Here is a 17784-nt window from a genome sequence, read left to right as displayed (position 1 = left end):
ATAGGCAGACTGATTAGTTTCGCCTTCAAATGCTGAAGTGCGTTTTCCTGCTCGACACCCAGGTGTACGGCACTTCCTTCCTCAGTAATTCGTGTAGCACCTTCGCGGTTTGGCTGAAGCTTATAAAACATCGATAGGATCTCACAAAGCCTAGATATGCCTTTAATTGCTTTGTTGTTTCGGGCTGTAGATACTCATTTATCTCTTTGACCTTCTGTGGGTCTGGCCTCAAGACCTCAGTCGATAGAACATGTCCCAAATAGCACACTTACTTTCGCAAAAATTCGCACTTGTCCATCTTTAAACTGTGGAGCCTAAGTCTTTCAAACACCTCTCTATGTTCCTCTAAGGGGGGGCCAAATATTTCCATGTGATCCAAATAGATAAACAATTTGTCACCTTGTAACCCTGTCAAGACGAAGTTAATCAATCGTACTTGGAGCTGTTTTAAGTTCCATGGGCATTCGTTTGTACTCATAATGCCCATACAGCGAACTGAAAGCCGTCTTACTCCGATCCTGTTCGTCTTATAAGACCCTTCGCTAAAGCGATGGTCGAGAAGTACTTTGCTTTCCGAAAAACCTGTCAAGAATGTCGTTCACTCTTGGCAATGGATATACTAAATTTAGGGAGATTCCTTTCAGTTAACTGCATTCCGCGACTGTACGCCACTTCCACTGTCCACTAGCGTCCATCTTTTTCGGAATCGAAATTAACAGCCATTTTTATTCGGTACTATGAAGTCATCTTGTAACATCTTTTCAGTTTCTTGCTGGAGTACCTCTTTTCGGGCTTCCCAATATTCTGTAGCGTTGCGAACAAATTCCCCTACTTTCTGCTTCCGGCAGTAATTTAATTTTGTGCCTGATACTATTTGTATAGGACAATTTGTCTCCTGGCAAATGGGAAACATTGCCATAAAGGGGAAATAGCTCTATGATTCCTGCCTTATGTTCTGTATCCAAATGAATTATTCGGATATTTTCCTTTAGGACACTTATTCTCACTTTCAACTGTGGCTTATTTTTACTGACACAATTCACGCTGAATGATTCTAACAATAACGTCCACTCCTTCATTTTCCCGTGGCACTGCAGTCGCTTCTGTTCAAGTGTTTACACCATGATTCTTTCGTAACTTAGCTGCTGCTGAGTGTTCTCATTCTTTATTTTGCCGTTTAAAAAAATACAGGAAAGAATAAACTTTATTTTTGTTGCATGGAGCCGGTAATTGTCAGTGCTCCTAGTGTGTGTATTAGGTATGACGTAACTTTTCTACAGGCTGATCTTAGAAGCTGCTAGAAATGTTCTATTGCAAAGTTTCGCACGTATCGCATGACAGAATTTCGAAGCTTCTTTTTGTATTCTGTCCCGAATACCTTTATTTATGGTATTAGCTGAGCAGACAACACTAACCAATTACTGGAAGTAATCTCTTCATTCCAGTTTTCAGGAAGACTACCAGAGAGTTCCTGCTCAATATCAACCAACCGCCGTGGTTTCTATGAGTTTACAAATCAATTTGATTAACAGCCCATGCTATTCATCTCCTCCTAAATATTTTGTTTTTTGGCTAAACCTAATACAATAATTGTTCGTTCCTTCTTTTTGACTGTCTTTAAATGGTTAAAATGGCTCTGAGCATTATGGGACTTAACTTCTGAGGTCATCAGTCCCCTAGAACTTAGAACTACTTAAACCTAACTAACCTAAGGACACCACACACATCCATGCCCGAGGCAGGATTCGAACCTGCGAGCGTAGCGGTCGCGCGATTCCAGACTGAAGCGCCTAGAACCGCTCGGCCACTCCGGCCGGCGACTGTCTTTAAAACTTGGTCCATTTCGATAATGAGGAGAAGTGGCGAAAGATAATTTTCTTGATGGACACCACCCTCACGGAAAATAATAGAATAAGGAGCCTCAAGATAAGGTCACAAACCAATGAAGTTTTTTTTTCACATTTATACAGGCTGTACGATTTATATGATAATAATCAGGCAGGCATACAGCCATTCACAGAGTGCCTTGGACAATACTTACAGAACCGTTCACAGCATCCTGTAGCTTGTGCAGAAAATGGCAGACAGATGGATCGCCGAAATATCGAGTCATGCTGATTTGTATCCTGCAGCAAACCCGAGGAGACTATTGAGAATTGTTACGCCGAGGAAGTCCACGCAGGCACAACACTTTTCCCAGTTTTTCAGTGCCAAACATGGCGCACCTTTCCCAATATCGATATAATTTTCATACATGGATCTATGTATGAAATTCATTGATAATTATTTAAATGTAACCTTAAATCAATACCTCCACTTCTGTGTAATGGTCACATTCCTATTCCCTAGAACCTAAATAGTTTTAGCAGGATAATATTGTTGTTGATATTTGTAAAAATAACATTGCAATTTATTGTTCTTTTCCTAATCATTACTTTTTAACTTTTATATGTTGTTGTAGTGTCCCAAAATCCAAACGTGAAGTTAACGCTAGTAAAGGTGAGAATTAAGCGTGTTTCTAAAATGTGATTTCGAAGCTAAGTGTTTCACTAGATTAGGAAGCAATTATTCTTATTCGTTATTAATTTGGTTGACTTTTAAGTTGTATATAGGCTTACAAAACGTGGTCATTGTCGATGTAAATCACGTATCAGTCACAATTAAATTCCTTATCAATTTAATATATACAGATTGCTAAAGATGTGGAAACTGTGATAAGGAATACCAAAAGAGGCAGTTCAGTTGAAAAGGAGTGGGCATCTCTGTAAAGAGTAGTCATAGATGTTGGACGGCCAGGTATAGGTACAAGGAAGGTAACTGCAAAGGAAGTTTGGATAACAAAAGAAATACCGTCTACGAAAGAAGGATGTACAGAAATGTTCCACGAAAGACAGGAATACAGCAAGATAAATCATTTAGAAATCAAACAAATAAGAAGTGCAGGGGGGCCAAGGCGAAATGGAGAAATCGAAAAAGAAATGATCGTCGGAAGGAGTGACTCAGCATATGGAAAAGTCAAAACAACTTTCGGGGAAATTAAAAGCAAGGGCGGTAGCATTAAGAGTGCAATAGGAATTTCACTGTTAAACTCAGTGAAAAGAGCGAACAGGTGGCAAGAGTACATTAAAGACCACTACAAGGGGGGGGGGGGATTGTCTGATGACATGGTAGAAGGAGAAATATGGAGGAGATAGGGAATCCAGTAGTGGATTCAGAACTTAAGAGATTTGGAAGACCTAAGTTCAGATACAGCAGAAGGGATAGATAACATTCTATCGAAATTTCCAGTAGTAACCAAACGACTTCTCAACTTAACGTCTATGAGATTGGCAACACCCTATGAGAACTTCGGAAAAATACCATCCACACAATTCCGAAGATACCAAGGGCACATAATTATCACACAATCAGCATCACAGTTCATGCATCCGAGTTGCTGGGAAGAATAATACACAGAATAATGGAGAAGAAAACTGAGGATCTTTTATATGACGATCAGTTTGGCTTTAGGAAAGGTAAAGAAACCAGAGGGACAGTCCAGATGTTGCTCCTGATAATAGAATAAAGACTGAAGAAAACTCAAGACACATTCATAGGATTGGTAGATCTGAAAAAAGCATTCGACAGCGTAAAATGGAGCAAGATGTTCGAAATACTAAGAAAAATATGAGTAAGCTATAGGAAAACATGGGCAGTTTACAACAAGTACAAGATCCAAGAGGGAACAAGAAGATTGGAGCCGGCCGCTGTGGCCGAGCGGTTCTAGGCGCTTCAGTCTGTAACCGCGTGACCGCTACGATCGCAGGTTCGAATCCTCGCTCGGGCATGGATGTGTATGATGTCCTTAGGTTAGTTAGGTTTAAGTAGTTCTAACTCTAGGGGACTGATGGCCTCAGATGTTAAGTCCCATAGTGCTTAGAGCCATTTGAACCATTTGAGTAAGATTGGAAGACCAAAAAGAAAGTGCTCGGATTAAAAAGGGTGTAAGGCAGGAGTGCAGTCTTTCGTCTCTACTGTTCAATATATACTTCAAAGAAGCAATGAAGGAAAGAAAACAAAGGTTCAAGTGTGGGATCAAAATTCAGGGTGAAAAAATGTCATGATAAGATTTGCTGATGACTTCACTACCCTCTGTGAAGATGAAGAATTGCAGGTGTCACATATTAAAAAATGCAACGCCTAAAACGCAACAGAGCAGCAGCCAGGACGAATAAGTTTTCTAGAAAGTACTCAGAGAACAAAGCAGGCGCCACAGGAAGGGCGTTGCTTTCGGCGTTGGCGGGAAATGAACTCACGAGATATCACACAAGCTCTTGTGGAGAAACCGTGAGGCATGGCAGTGTGTTGGCAGTGACCATATATGGTCACACACGAGGCCCCACAGGGCAGTGGCCAGAAGCACCAACGTGGAAGAGGCGATGTGGCCCACCACATAGTATGAAGGTGAAGGCGATAGCGTCCGAAGAGACTTGAGTTGAGAAAGGTGCTTGTAGTATTCGCTCTGGCTCTGCTCATGTTCACTTAGCTGCGTACAGTCGGGAATAGTGTACTTCCGTTCAGATCACTTATTCTGTTTTGTTCAGACAAGCATTAATGATTGTAGTTATTCAAGTCTTGCCTGTTTTTTGTATATTTCCCAAACAAGTGTCAAATTCCTTCAAAATATTCAGTTAGCCTTCTCCATGCTAACTGGCTGGAAGGGCCATGCTCAGATTGTTATGTCATTGGTTGTCTAGACTGCTCACTGGAGATGACATTTTCTGGTGTCAGTGGGGGATTGGTCAGGCATTAGTGTGGAGTTGTCACTCGACGAGTTATAGGAATAGGTCACCTCTCTTTGGAATACTGAACCTGCCGAGCCCGACATCTTGCAAAATGGTAGAACAGCTTTGAGCGCCCATTTTGCATTATTTGCACAACCCGTAAGAAGGCCAGCAGCAGAGCCAGGAGCAGGAGAGTAAAACTCCCTAGAAGAAGAAGACAGACCACATCCAGTGCAAAGGAGTGGATGGCGCCTGGAAAAGACAGAAGAAGATGCCGGGACCAGCCCAGCACACAGATGATGCCTCAGGAGAATGTCGTCACTCCAGGAGGTGGCCAGTGGCGGCGCAGCCTCGGCAGCAGCAGGCGGACGGCGTCCGGGGTGGAGGCGAACTTCCTGGAGGGAAGCCAGGAGCTGAAGACAGCGGTGCAAGGTGCAGGCGCGCGCAGAGGCCGGGCAGTGCGAGGCCCAAGAGAAAGACAGGCCGCGGCGCGTACGTCACGAAGGTAGTCCTGAACTCGCTCGCTCGCTCAGCTCGGCAGACAATATGCGTTTCTAAACCTGTTAACTCGCAGCTGGGCGTGTAAGTACTAACGAGAATTGCTTCTTCCACTGAAATCTGCTATTATGAAGTCTTACTGATCAACAGCACTACAACAAAATTTAATTTCAGATCAATACTCGATATAAATGGTATAATGACTTTATAGGATTTAGTCTCTTCTGCTTAACAGTACTCATTACATGCTGGAAGTGGTGCCTTATGGAACTGATAATCATTTTAGCATTTTTTTCTTTTTCTTTTTTCTTTTTTTTTTTTACGCCAGTACAGCCGTAACAAATTATAAGTAGGCCCATGGACTACCCATCGTATAGGACTAATAACAGTGAGATTCCAGCAGAAGATTCAGTTTTCGTTTGTACGGACACGCCTAGTTACGAATTAACAGGCGTAGAAACGTAGTTTGTCTGCTGATTTGAGTGAGCTAGCGAGCGCAGGACTACCTTCGTGACGTACGCGCCGCGGCCTGTCTTTCTCGTGGGCCTCGGGCAGTGGCAGCGGCAGTCGCGAGAAGCAGCACCAGGTCGTGGTCGATCGTGTGAGGGCAGCCAGCAGCAGTGGCAGCCACGACGGGCACTGCAGGGTCATGGAAAATGCAGAGGCGACGGCAGACAGCAGTGCAGATCACACGCGGCGTGAGTGCAGGCAGCACAGACAGCACACCCGAGGCTGCAGAACAGCTGGAGGCACACATGACCAGTGGCAACGACGGGTATAGGGAAACGCTTCATAACAGACAACACGCAGCGCTAACAGCAACAGTAAGAAATTCTATGGTGAGTTAAAAAAAGGAATTAGTAAGCATGTCACACAATAGCGATAATGTTTCAAGTATTGACACTGATGGACATGAGCAAGCTATTAGGCAGTTCGTTAGTTTGTCAGCTATGCTTAATAGCATTTACAACTGCAGTTGTTCAATGGCACTTCGAACACTTTAAAGGAGATCCTCGACAACTGTGATCTGGCCAAATTGTATCCCAGAAGACACCAAGCAAAGACAGAATTACAATTGAGAGAAGTTGTTCGTCTCGAACCTCAAAAATCGAGGTGAAATTACTGTGGAAGGACAAAGAAAGTTGAAGGACGCTTGTCGAGAACTGCAGCCGGCTTGGTGGAAGGGAAACTTGACAGTAGTGGTGGTGGTGGTGATACTGTGCGTGTGTTATTGTATACATGACTCTTCGTTTGTGTGGAAATTCCAAACACTTCAGAGACGTCGAGTGGAACGCTTTTAAGGATGCTTTCTGAGTTAACTGCGTGCATGTTAACGTTATTATTCGACTCCACTGACCTCTAGGATGCAATTCTGGAAGGCTTTAAAAGTATCATATCACCTTTTAAATTTAAACCAATGAATGTCTTATCAAGTTGTGGACTAACTTTTGATGCTCCTGTATCATCTGTGCCAGTTAGAATCACAAAATACGATGGACTACAGTTATTTCTAAACATTCACGATTTCATTAATCGTTTGTCTGCTATTTTTTTGAGTGCGATATTGTACCTGCGCCGGCGAAACATTGCACTTCACAGCTCGCATTACGTCAAATTAGGTTGGCTATAAAGCAGTAGCGACGGTGCAACAGCAGCCTCTATACACTTAGCAGACGACATGGTTTTCTATTTTATCTGGTAAATGTAAGCTATTGAGCAATAACACTATATATTAGAATTCGTTCTTGACTTGCTACCACAATGACAGTAAATAAACAACTGCATAATAATGTATATACACTCCTGGAAATTGAAATAAGAACACCGTGAATTCATTGTCCCAGGAAGGGGAAACTTTATTGACACATTCCTGGGGTCAGATACATCACATGATCACACTGACAGAACCACAGGCACATAGACACAGGCAACAGAGCATGCACAATGTCGGCACTAGTACAGTGTATATCCACCTTTCGCAGCAATGCAGGCTGCTATTCTCCCATGGAGACGATCGTAGAGATGCTGGATGTAGTCCTGTGGAACGGCTTGCCATGCCATTTCCACCTGGCGCCTCAGTTGGACCAGCGTTCGTGCTGGACGTGCAGACCGCGTGAGACGACGCTTCATCCAGTCCCAAACATGCTCAATGGGGGACAGATCCGGAGATCTTGCTGGCCAGGGTAGTTGACTTACACCTTCTAGAGCACGTTGGGTGGCACGGGATACATGCGGACGTGCATTGTCCTGTTGGAACAGCAAGTTCCCTTGCCGGTCTAGGAATGGTAGAACGATGGGTTCGATGACGGTTTGGATGTACCGTGCACTATTCAGTGTCCCCTCGACGATCACCAGTGGTGTACGGCCAGTGTAGGAGATCGCTCCCCACACCATGATGCCGGGTGTTGGCCCTGTGTGCCTCGGTCGTATGCAGTCCTGATTGTGGCGCTCACCTGCACGGCGCCAAACACGCATACGACCATCATTGGCACCAAGGCAGAAGCGACTCTCATCGCTGAAGACGACACGTCTCCATTCGTCCCTCCATTCACGCCTGTCGCGACACCACTGGAGGCGGGCTGCACGATGTTGGGGCGTGAGCGGAAGACGGCCTAACGGTGTGCGGGACCGTAGCCCAGCTTCATGGAGACGGTTGCGAATGGTCCTCGCCGATACCCCAGGAGCAACAGTGTCCCTAATTTGCTGGGAAGTGGCGGTGCGGTCCCCTACGGCACTGCGTAGGATCCTACGGTCTTGGCGTGCATCCGTGCGTCGCTGCGGTCCGGTCCCAGGTCGACGGGCACGTGCACCTTCCGCCGACCACTGGCGACAACATCGATGTACTGTGGAGACCTCACGCCCCACGTGTTGAGCAATTCGGCGGTACGTCCACCCGGCCTCCCGCATGCCCACTATACGCCCTCGCTCAAAGTCCGTCAACTGCACATACGGTTCACGTCCACGCTGTCGCGGCATGCTACCAGTGTTAAAGATTGCGATGGAGCTCCGTATGCCACGGCAAACTGGCTGACACTGACGGCGGCGGTGCACAAATGCTGCGCAGCTAGCGCCATTCGACGGCCAACACCGCGGTTCCTGGTGTGTCCGCTGTGCCGTGCGTGTGATCATTGCTTGTACAGCCCTCTCGCAGTGTCCGGAGCAAGTATGGTGGGTCTGACACACCGGTGTCAATGTGTTCTTTTTTCCATTTCCAGGAGTGTATAATCACAATGAAGCACGCGCTTTCGACAACGGAGCAAAGAAATACGGGAAATAAGCATCTGATGATGACCGATACCTTGAAAACCTCTTCACTCACCATTTTACGGCGACAGTGACGCAATTCCATCCAGTTATCCATCGCCACTGGAGTCGGAATCAGCGCCAAGACCGTCTTCGTGGTCGTCACCATGAGCAGAAATCGAATGAATGTGCTTGCTCACAATTTTGTGCAAGAATGTGCTTCGAGCTGTAACAATATGTACCTTTTCTAAGTGAACTTTGCGTTCGTCTAACGCTTTTTAACGGAAATCCCTACTTTTCAACACTGTTTTTAATGACGTTTTAAAACCCCTGGAAAGTTCATTTTATTTTAAACGACATTAGTAACTTCGCTGTAGTAAGCTGGCTGCGAATTGAACCAGTCTAGAAAGAATCTAAGTCGGTGACGGTAGAGGCTGCTTTTTCTTCTTTCCAGGAGTCGCTAAAAATATATTATCTGATCCAGACAACTCGGAATCGTTACGGCTCACATCCACATCTCTTAATTTTTGCAATAACACTCCCTCGCTTCCTACTGTTCTTGCACTAATTTCAAGAGTTTTTGATGTGTGTTACACCACTTTATCGGCAGGAACTGTTGGCTGTCCATGAATACTTGCGTATTCTTTCTCCTGCTCGTGAAACTCAATAGTTCTGGTTAGTAACTTCAATGCCTAGCGGCACACCTTGACACAAGGAATGAAGTTTTTTCGAGTATTAGAATTTTCTAAATCACAGGGAAGCAAAGCACAGTCCAACGCAAGCACACCGTAGAAACAATTCACAATGCACGTTGTTTGCTTTCACACCAAACAAAGCCGGCAACGCGTGAGTTTTGACGTAACGACCAACGGCGTTTGCAGCGGTGGGATTGGTTCACGCCCCTCACCTAGCGCCTCGCGCTTCTCGTTCTTCACTTGTTACCCTGTAACCTTGAAACGCATATGTCAAGTGCAAAGTTTCAGCGGCCTGGGTATAGTAGTGTTGTAACCTAGCGCAAACTGTTATGTTGACGCTAATTCTAATAATGGCTTCTTCCGTAGGATACTGAAACTCTTTGAGAGCGGCATCATTGATCGTCTTTCCCGGAAGTGGTTGCCAAAGCCGTCCGTGTGCGACGATAACAAGTATGAAGCGGAAACCTTCGCCGACGTCTTGCCTATGATCACTTTGTTTGGATGTGGCCTGTGTTTGGCAGTCGTCTTTCTAATAGGAGAAATATGCATATACAGTTTCAAATACAGAAATGTTAAAGTAGTTTCGAGAAAGCGAAAGGCAAGGAAGGCACAGAAAATCGTTTGTATTCAATGACATAATATCTGTTGCACATAGCGCCATTACATAGCTGTTTTCATCCTAATTTGAAAACAATTACTAGGACTTGGAATAATGGACATTCATTAGGCTGCACCTTAGTGTTAAAGATATGCTAACTGCAAACATAATTTCTAGTAATATGTGCAGTTTTTTTTGTTTTGTAACTGTTTTGTATTGCAATTAAGAAATAAATTTCTGCAAGCGAACAGCTTATAAGAAGTCCTTATACTGTAATGACAGACTCGTGAGAGGTTGCCAGGAAAAGAAGCCATCTATGTATGAATATTAACTGTAAGCCTTGTGAGCCCGCATCTCGTGGTCGTGCGGTAGCGTTCTCGCTTCCCACGCCCGGGTTCCCGGGTTCGATTCCCGGCGGGGTCACGGATTTTCTCTGCCTCGTGATGGCTGTGTGTTGTGTGCTGTCCTTAGGTTAGTTAGGTTTAAGTAGTTCTAAGTTCTAGGGGACTTATGACCAAAGCAGTTGAGTCCCGTAGTGCTCAGAGCCATTTGAACCATTTTTTTGTAAGCCTTGTAACTTAGAGATTTTCAGAGCGCGCCGCTTTCATCAGTTCATTAAGAGGTCATACACGCTGAGGAATTGCTGATTTCACACTCATTGATTCCGAATTGGACATAGCAAGTGAAGCAGACACGTCCCATCTGTAAGCAAACAGCCCCAGACGCCATATGCAGAGGCTCTCAAACGCCAGGCAATGCAGAGCTCAAGAGTTCAGTTCAGAGATCAGATGAGTGAGATAGTGCAATGTCTGTGTCGTTCCGAACTACGATTTGCAGCGTAATTCGGAACAATACAGGCACTGCAATATCGTATTTATCCGCCGATAACAGGCAAGCGACTTTCAATTAAAATGTCTCCCCTGAACGGCAATATACTGTATATAATGAATGTACCAGTACAGGTTGTAGGCACGTGGTTGATGACATGTGGAGTTTGTGTCTGGTCATAAGTCGTGCTCCGATAGCTTAATCGTATTCGATCAATATATCTTCGGCGGCGACTTCAACTGTGTGCTCCACCCCAAAGACCAAGTCCCACATTTCTCGACTTGTCAAGAACTTCGGCTCCTGGTTCGAGATCTGCTTCTCACCGACACTTGGGAGACAATGCATGGTGACTGTTCCGGACCGACATACTTTACTAGTCACTCAGCCAGTCGCCTAGACCGCATTTATGTTTCACGAGCTCTAGCGCCGGGAGTATTGAACGCCGAACGTTGGCCGCTTGCCTTCTCCGATCACAGCGCTTTCATATGCACACTCACTCTAGAGCAGCAGCAGATATGGTGCAGCCGAGGACCCTGGAAGCTGAATATGGCACATCTTCAAGCCCCGGAATGCCGTCAGATTATCGCCAGCACATGGATGGATTGCGAACGTCGTCTTCCCCGATACTCTTCGACTCTAGCATGGTGGGTGGAATGTGCAAAACCAGCGTTTCGGCGTGTGCTAACGCAATTCGGAAAAGATAACGCAGCGTGGCGTTGTCACACATTGGACTTTTATTACACGATGCTCCGGAAACTCGCCACCCAACCACCGTCACCAAACCGACAAATGGAAAGCCGACGAATTGAAGGTAAAATATTGTCTCTTACGAGGAAACGTTTGGAGGGGGTCGTCGTGCGTCCGCGACATCAAGACCGAGCGGAAGGAGAAAACCCGTCTATGCATCACATCGTGCTCGACAGCCGCTGACGCCGACAGCAGCTGATCACGGACCTCATATTGCCAGATGGTAGGGTCGTAATGACTCAGGCGGCGGTTACAGAAGCCTTTGTAGATCACTATCGCCGGTTTTACGACGAGGTGAATACAGAGGAAGCGGACGATCACGACATACTGCAGCACGTGTCGCACTTCCTCGACATTGCAGCTGCGGCGACAATTTTAGCTGGACTTACACGAGACGACATCGAGGATGCGCTTAACATTTCGACCTCGCCTTCGACAGAGTTCGCCACAAGTTCCTTCTGTCCGTTATGGCCTACATGGGCTTCCCGCCTGACTTTCTCGATATCTTTCAGCGCCTTTTATGTGGAGTTGCATCCCGTGTACTGGTGAATGGACGGATTGCGGGTCCCTTTCTGATACGACGGTGTTCGCCAAGGGTGCCCACTCTCCATGATTCTTTATGCGGTCTCACTCGAACCACTTGTTGGAGGGTTGAAAAACAGGCTCTCGGGCATGTCATTGAGGGATCACACCTTTCACTGCAGGATATATGCTGATGACCTTCTATTACTTGTCCTATCTGGTGACGAGGTACGCTCGGTGATGCAATAACAATCGCTATGGATTGCCAGTGGGCAGCCTCATGAATGTAGCCAAGTCGCCAGCGATGCCCATTGGGAGAGGTCTACAGGAGAACGCTTTAGCCCCACTCCTACTAGTCAATGAGATCCGGTTCTTGGGCATAACATTTACACAGGATGTGCACCGCATGGCTGCCATGAACTATACACGATTACTACAGGCGATACGTACAGAAGTTCGCCAGAACCTACTTCGACGGATGGACCTCCTACAGCGCGTGGAATACCTCAACCTTCACGTGGCGACAAAGATGATCCACGTGGCTCAGGTCCTACCGATATTGACAGCGATGGCACACAGACTGCAAGCAGCGTTTGGATATTACCTTACCGCCGGACGAAACACACACCCTCCCTCCGTGTAAAGGCGGACTGGGACCTATAAATGTACGAGCGAGAGCTACAGCATTATTCTTGTGCACAATGATGAAATTATGGACCCACAAAGATGCTTCCCTTATGGGACGTCTGTTAGAGGAATTGCTGCCGGCGTCTCTTCTGCCACCTGTCACGATTGCGAACATTACACCCTCACTCTTGCACCTCTCGGCATTTATTCTTGAGTATAGTTACGTGCACCCAGACCTCCCCAACACTCGCACTCCCAAGGCGAGAGACGTTTGCAGGTTGCTGCTAAGGTCCATCCCTCGCAATGTGATTGAGAGGAAGAGCCCGACGACCTTATAGCCTGCAGTGTGGAGAGCAGTCCAGAAGCCGTTCCTCCCCACGCAGGTACGAGCCATGTGGTACCAGGTTGTGAATGGGAAAGTTGTAACACGACAAAGGCTGCACGCTATTGGGATGCCGAATTCCCCCCCTTTGCCCGCGTTGCCACCTCATGGATACTGACGAAAACTGTTTATCATGTGGATCGGCGTTAGAGGAATGGCTGCTAGTGCAGAAGATCCTCGTCTGCTACCTACGTATCGCGCCTCGCCCAATTGAGCCACGGCTCCTCCTTTGTCCAGAGGGTACTTATTTCCCACCTGCGAAGACTCACGCTCTCACATGGTTTAAAGGCATGTCCATATACTACCTCTTTCGAGCTGATGAGAAGATGGTACTTGATTACTGGCAATCTCTCTAGGACAGTCATAGCACACTTGAGCGTACACCCCGATACCGACAACTATTTGCGAACTATTTGCGTAGTGTCTTCGACAACCCCCCTCACAGTTGGGGAGTACCGGGCGGAGGATGACCGCCATCATGGAGCTCCACACGCTGCGAAATGTTTTATCAACTTGGAACATGGAATCTGTACGCAAATGGGCCATGCACAGGGAATGGCGGGCGAGATTTGCTTACATTTTTCTTTCTTTATTATCTATCATCGTACTATTAGTTTCAAATTTTATTTCATAGTTTCGAAGGAACTCTTGTTCTATTGTTGCTACGGATGTACATTCTAACTTCGTTTGTCGTAACTGAAAGACGCCTTTTTTCTTATGAAAAAAAGTTGGTAGAGAAAAAAAAACAAGAAACAAAAAACAAAACGGCAAAAGAGCGACACTACCGTCCAGGCGACCCTGGTTCGAGGCCCGTCTATGCTACTTTTGTTTCCTCTTTTTTCAAATGCCCTTTTTAATTTATAATTACTTATAAAAAAATAAAAAATAGAAAAAATAAAAATTTAAAAAAATTAAAAATAAAATAATCGTAAGGCGACCGCTCGCTATGAGCGATAAATCCAGGTTGGAGTCCCGATCTGGCACATATTTTAATTGTCGTCATTCCATTATACAGCTGATGGTTGTCCAGATTCGCAACTGCCAATACATTTAATGGATCAGCTGAGTTCCAGCCTGGAATGACCGACGGCCTACAGTGGATTGTACACTGGGAAGGACGTGCAAAAAGCTTCCTGTTCGTACTTTTGCATGAGTGTTGTTGGTTTCCATCGTACATTTGTCTACTTGTTCCTATATATTTCTGTGTGTTACTAGCATTGTAACGAGTACTTGAATCTAAGGGTTCGATTAGAGCAATAGAATCTGGCACTTCCACGGTTCGTGGTCTGTAGAACCAGACATTACTGTGTGTACCCGAATCTTCGTAAAGTTATAGGTTAGGATGGTCTTTTTTCTGGTACTTTATTGTAGAATCTATAAACCTTATCTACGATTTACATTGACAGAATTTATAAGCTAGTGTCTGCACTCTTCTGCATGTTCATTGGAAACAAGCGAAGAAGTAAGACCAGTAAACCAATAGAGAGTCTCATTTCCCCTCATCTCTATAAGGCAAACTTATACAGGGTGTTACGGAAAGGTACGGCCAAACTTTCAGGAAACATTCCTCACACACAAATAAAGAAAAGATGTTATGTGGACATGTGTCCGGAAACGCTTAATTTCCATGTTAGAGCTCATTTTAGTTTCGTCAGTATGTACTGTACTTCCTCGATTCACCGCCAGTTGTCCCAAATGAAGGAAGGTAATGTTGACTTCGGTGCTTATGTTGACATGCGACTCATTGCTCTACAGTACTAGCATCAAGCACATCAGTACGTAGCATCAACAGGTTAGTGTTCATCACGAACGTGTTTTTGCAGTCAGTACAATGTTTACAAATGCGGAGTTGGCAGATGCCCATTTGATGTATGGATTAGCACGGGGCAATAGCCGTGGCGCGGTACGTTTGTATCGAGACAGATTTCCAGATCGAATGTGTCCCGACAGGAAGACGTTCGAAGCAATTGATCGGCGTCTTAGGGAGCACGGAACATTCCAGCCTATGACTCGCGACTGGGGAAGACCTAGAACGAAGAGGACACCTGCATTGGACGAGGCAATTCTTCGTGCAGTTGACGATAACCCTAATGTCAGCGTCAGAGAAGTTGCTGCTGTACAATGTAATGTTGACCACGTCACTGTATGGAGAGAGCTACGGGAGAACCAGTGGTTTCCGTACCATGTACAGCGTGTGCAGGCACTATCAGCAGCTGATTGGCCTCCACGGCTATACTTCTACGAATGGTTCATCCAACAATGTGTCAATCCTCATTTCAGTGTAAATGTTCTCTTTACGGATGAGGCTTCATTCCAACGTGATCAAATTGTAAATTTTCACAATCAACATCTATGGGCTGACGAGAATCCGCACGCAATTGTGCAATCACGTCATAAACACAGATTTTCTGTGAAAGTTTGGGCAGGCATTGTTGGTGATGTCTTGATTGGGCCCCATGTTCTTCCACCTACGCTCAATGGAGCACGTTATCATGATTTCATACGGGATACTCTACCTGTTATGCTAGAACATGTGCCTTTACAAGTACGACACAACATGTGGTTCATGCACAATGGAGCTCCTGCACATTTCAGTCGAAGTGTTCGTACGCTTCTCAACAACAGATTCGGTGACGGATGGATTGGTAGAGGCGGACCAATTCCATGGCCTCCACGCTCTCCTGACCTCAACCCTCTTGACTTTCATTTATGGGGGCATTTGAAAGCTCTTGTCTACGCAACCCCGGTACCAAATGTAGAGACTCTTCGTGCTCGTATTGTGGACGGCTGTGATACAATACGCCAATCTCCAGGGCTGCATCAGCGCATCAGGGATTCCATGCGACGGAGGGTGGATGCATATATCCTCGCTAATGGAGGACATTTTGAACATTTCCTGTAACAAAGTGTTTGAAGTCACGCTGGTACGTTCTGTTGCTGTGTGTTTCCATTCCATGATTAATGTGATTTGAAGAGAAGTAATAAAATGAGCTCTAACATGGAAAGTAAGCGTTTCCGGACACATGTCCACATAACATATTTTCTTTCTTTGTGTGTGAGGAATGTTTCCCGAAAGTTTGGCCGTACCTTTTTGTAACACCATGTAAATCATTCTGTACCGCCTCCAACCACAGAGATCTGCAAACTCTCAGCTTCATCCCCTCGCCGTTTCGCTCCTATAAGCAGCCGCTGATGTACCAAGAAATGGATGACCTTGAATCCAGCTTCACTTGTGATCTTTTCTCCTGCTCTGAGCGTGGGCTACTAAGTGAGTATGTCGTGACCCACGCTGGATTATCTCTTTTCTCTATAAGAGTATTATGGGGCGTTTCCTTAGAGCGTGCAAAAATTTAACAGGACATAGAGGATGGTCCACCGAACAATTTAAGGCAGGGAACCTGGGTTCGGAAAAGCCCGCTAAAGGAGATAATAGGAATAAAATCACGTCACTGTGTACTTTTTTATTTACATTAGTTACAGTTAACTGCAAATACCATCACTGACAGAATGAACGTATCATTTGTACTGTATCTTGCAAAATGCGCTGAAATTGACGGCCATCAACCTCAATGCTGGCATGACATCGGCGAACACGATTCTAACGCACCCTGACAGATATTCCCGGTGTGTTTCGAATCACATCACAGGTTCAAATGGTTCAAATGGTTCTGAGCACTATGGGACTTAACTTCTGAGGTCATCAGTCCCCTAGAACTTAGAACTACTTAAACCTAACTAACCTAAGGACATCACACACAACACCCAGCCATCACGAGGCAGAGAAAATCCCTGACCCCGCCGGGAATCGAACCCGGGAACCCGGGCGTGGGAAGCGAGAACGCTACCCCACGACCACGAGATGCGGGCTCACATCACAGGCAGCTACAAGTCTGGCAACTAATTCCACCTCGGTATCCATCGTGGTCTCATACACAAGTGACTACATTACATATCCTCTTAGGAAATAATCAAGAGGATTCAGGTCAGGTGACCTCGCCGGCCATGGAATAAGACCTCCGCTTGCAATCCAGCAACCAGGTAATACAGCATTGAGATGGTTGCAGACATCCACACTGAAGGGAGGTGGTGCACCGTCACGATGAATCCACATCCTCTCACGAACAGCCAAGTGGATAATGTAAATACGAAACAACAGAGCCACCTTATGGACAAGTAAAGTAAACAACTGCATCATGACTTCCCAATAATCAGACTCGTCCTCCTTGTTTTCTTGCAGGAAATAAAGAATGTACATGCAAATAAACTGCACAGAACGTGTAAACTTGTATGCATGTTAGTTGTAAATGAGCTGGAAAACAGTAATGCCAGATAAAGCGGTAGACAAGTTCACTTGCATATCTCCTTAACCTGGCTTCTCCGACCCCAGGTTTCCTACTTCAGATTGTTCAGTGGAACATTCTCCACATCCTAGCAAAGAGTTCTCAGAAGCGGGGATATTACAAGCAGGACCAGCAAGCCGTGGACGTAAGCTGGCGAAAAGCCAAAAGGTCGTCATCACACTCACCAGCAACAACAAAATGTATAAAGTGACCAACCAGCCAAATTGCTGTATTGGTCTTTGTCCTTGGAAAAAATAAGTATCTGGGCGCAGAATTAGATCAATGGAGTATGCAACTTCAACATACCGAGTGAGGAAAGCCAACTGCATCCGGAGCCAGGACCACTTTGCTAGGTGGCCACGACAAATAAACTACTACTGCAGCGTATCTAGGGACGCACATCTACTGCATTTTATCCGTGATTTCCACCAGCGAGAGTCTATGTTGTATCAGGAGTAGTGACTAATAGTCGACCCCCAGTGGGTTTAAACGGTCATCCTACCGAATGCGAGTCCAATGTGCTAACCATACATCACATCAC

At 45.6% G+C, this 17784-nt stretch overlaps 1 protein-coding gene across 1 annotated transcript in view; it reads left to right on the top strand.

Moving 5' to 3' along the window:
- The window catches only part of LOC126195756 (glutamate receptor 3-like), a 123144-nt gene extending 113233 nt beyond the window's left edge, over nt 1-9911 (top strand). The window contains exon 8 of the mRNA XM_049934384.1: nt 9566-9911. Coding sequence (XP_049790341.1) covers nt 9566-9833 — 268 coding nt within the window. The 3' untranslated portion in view covers nt 9834-9911. The remainder of the gene's footprint in view (nt 1-9565) is intronic.
- Nucleotides 9912-17784: the final 7873 nt, after the last annotated feature.

Source organism: Schistocerca nitens, chromosome 7 (assembly GCF_023898315.1).
Source record: "Schistocerca nitens isolate TAMUIC-IGC-003100 chromosome 7, iqSchNite1.1, whole genome shotgun sequence".
Lineage (NCBI taxonomy): Eukaryota > Metazoa > Arthropoda > Insecta > Orthoptera > Acrididae > Schistocerca > Schistocerca nitens.
This window is presented reverse-complemented; position numbering and strand designations above follow the sequence as displayed.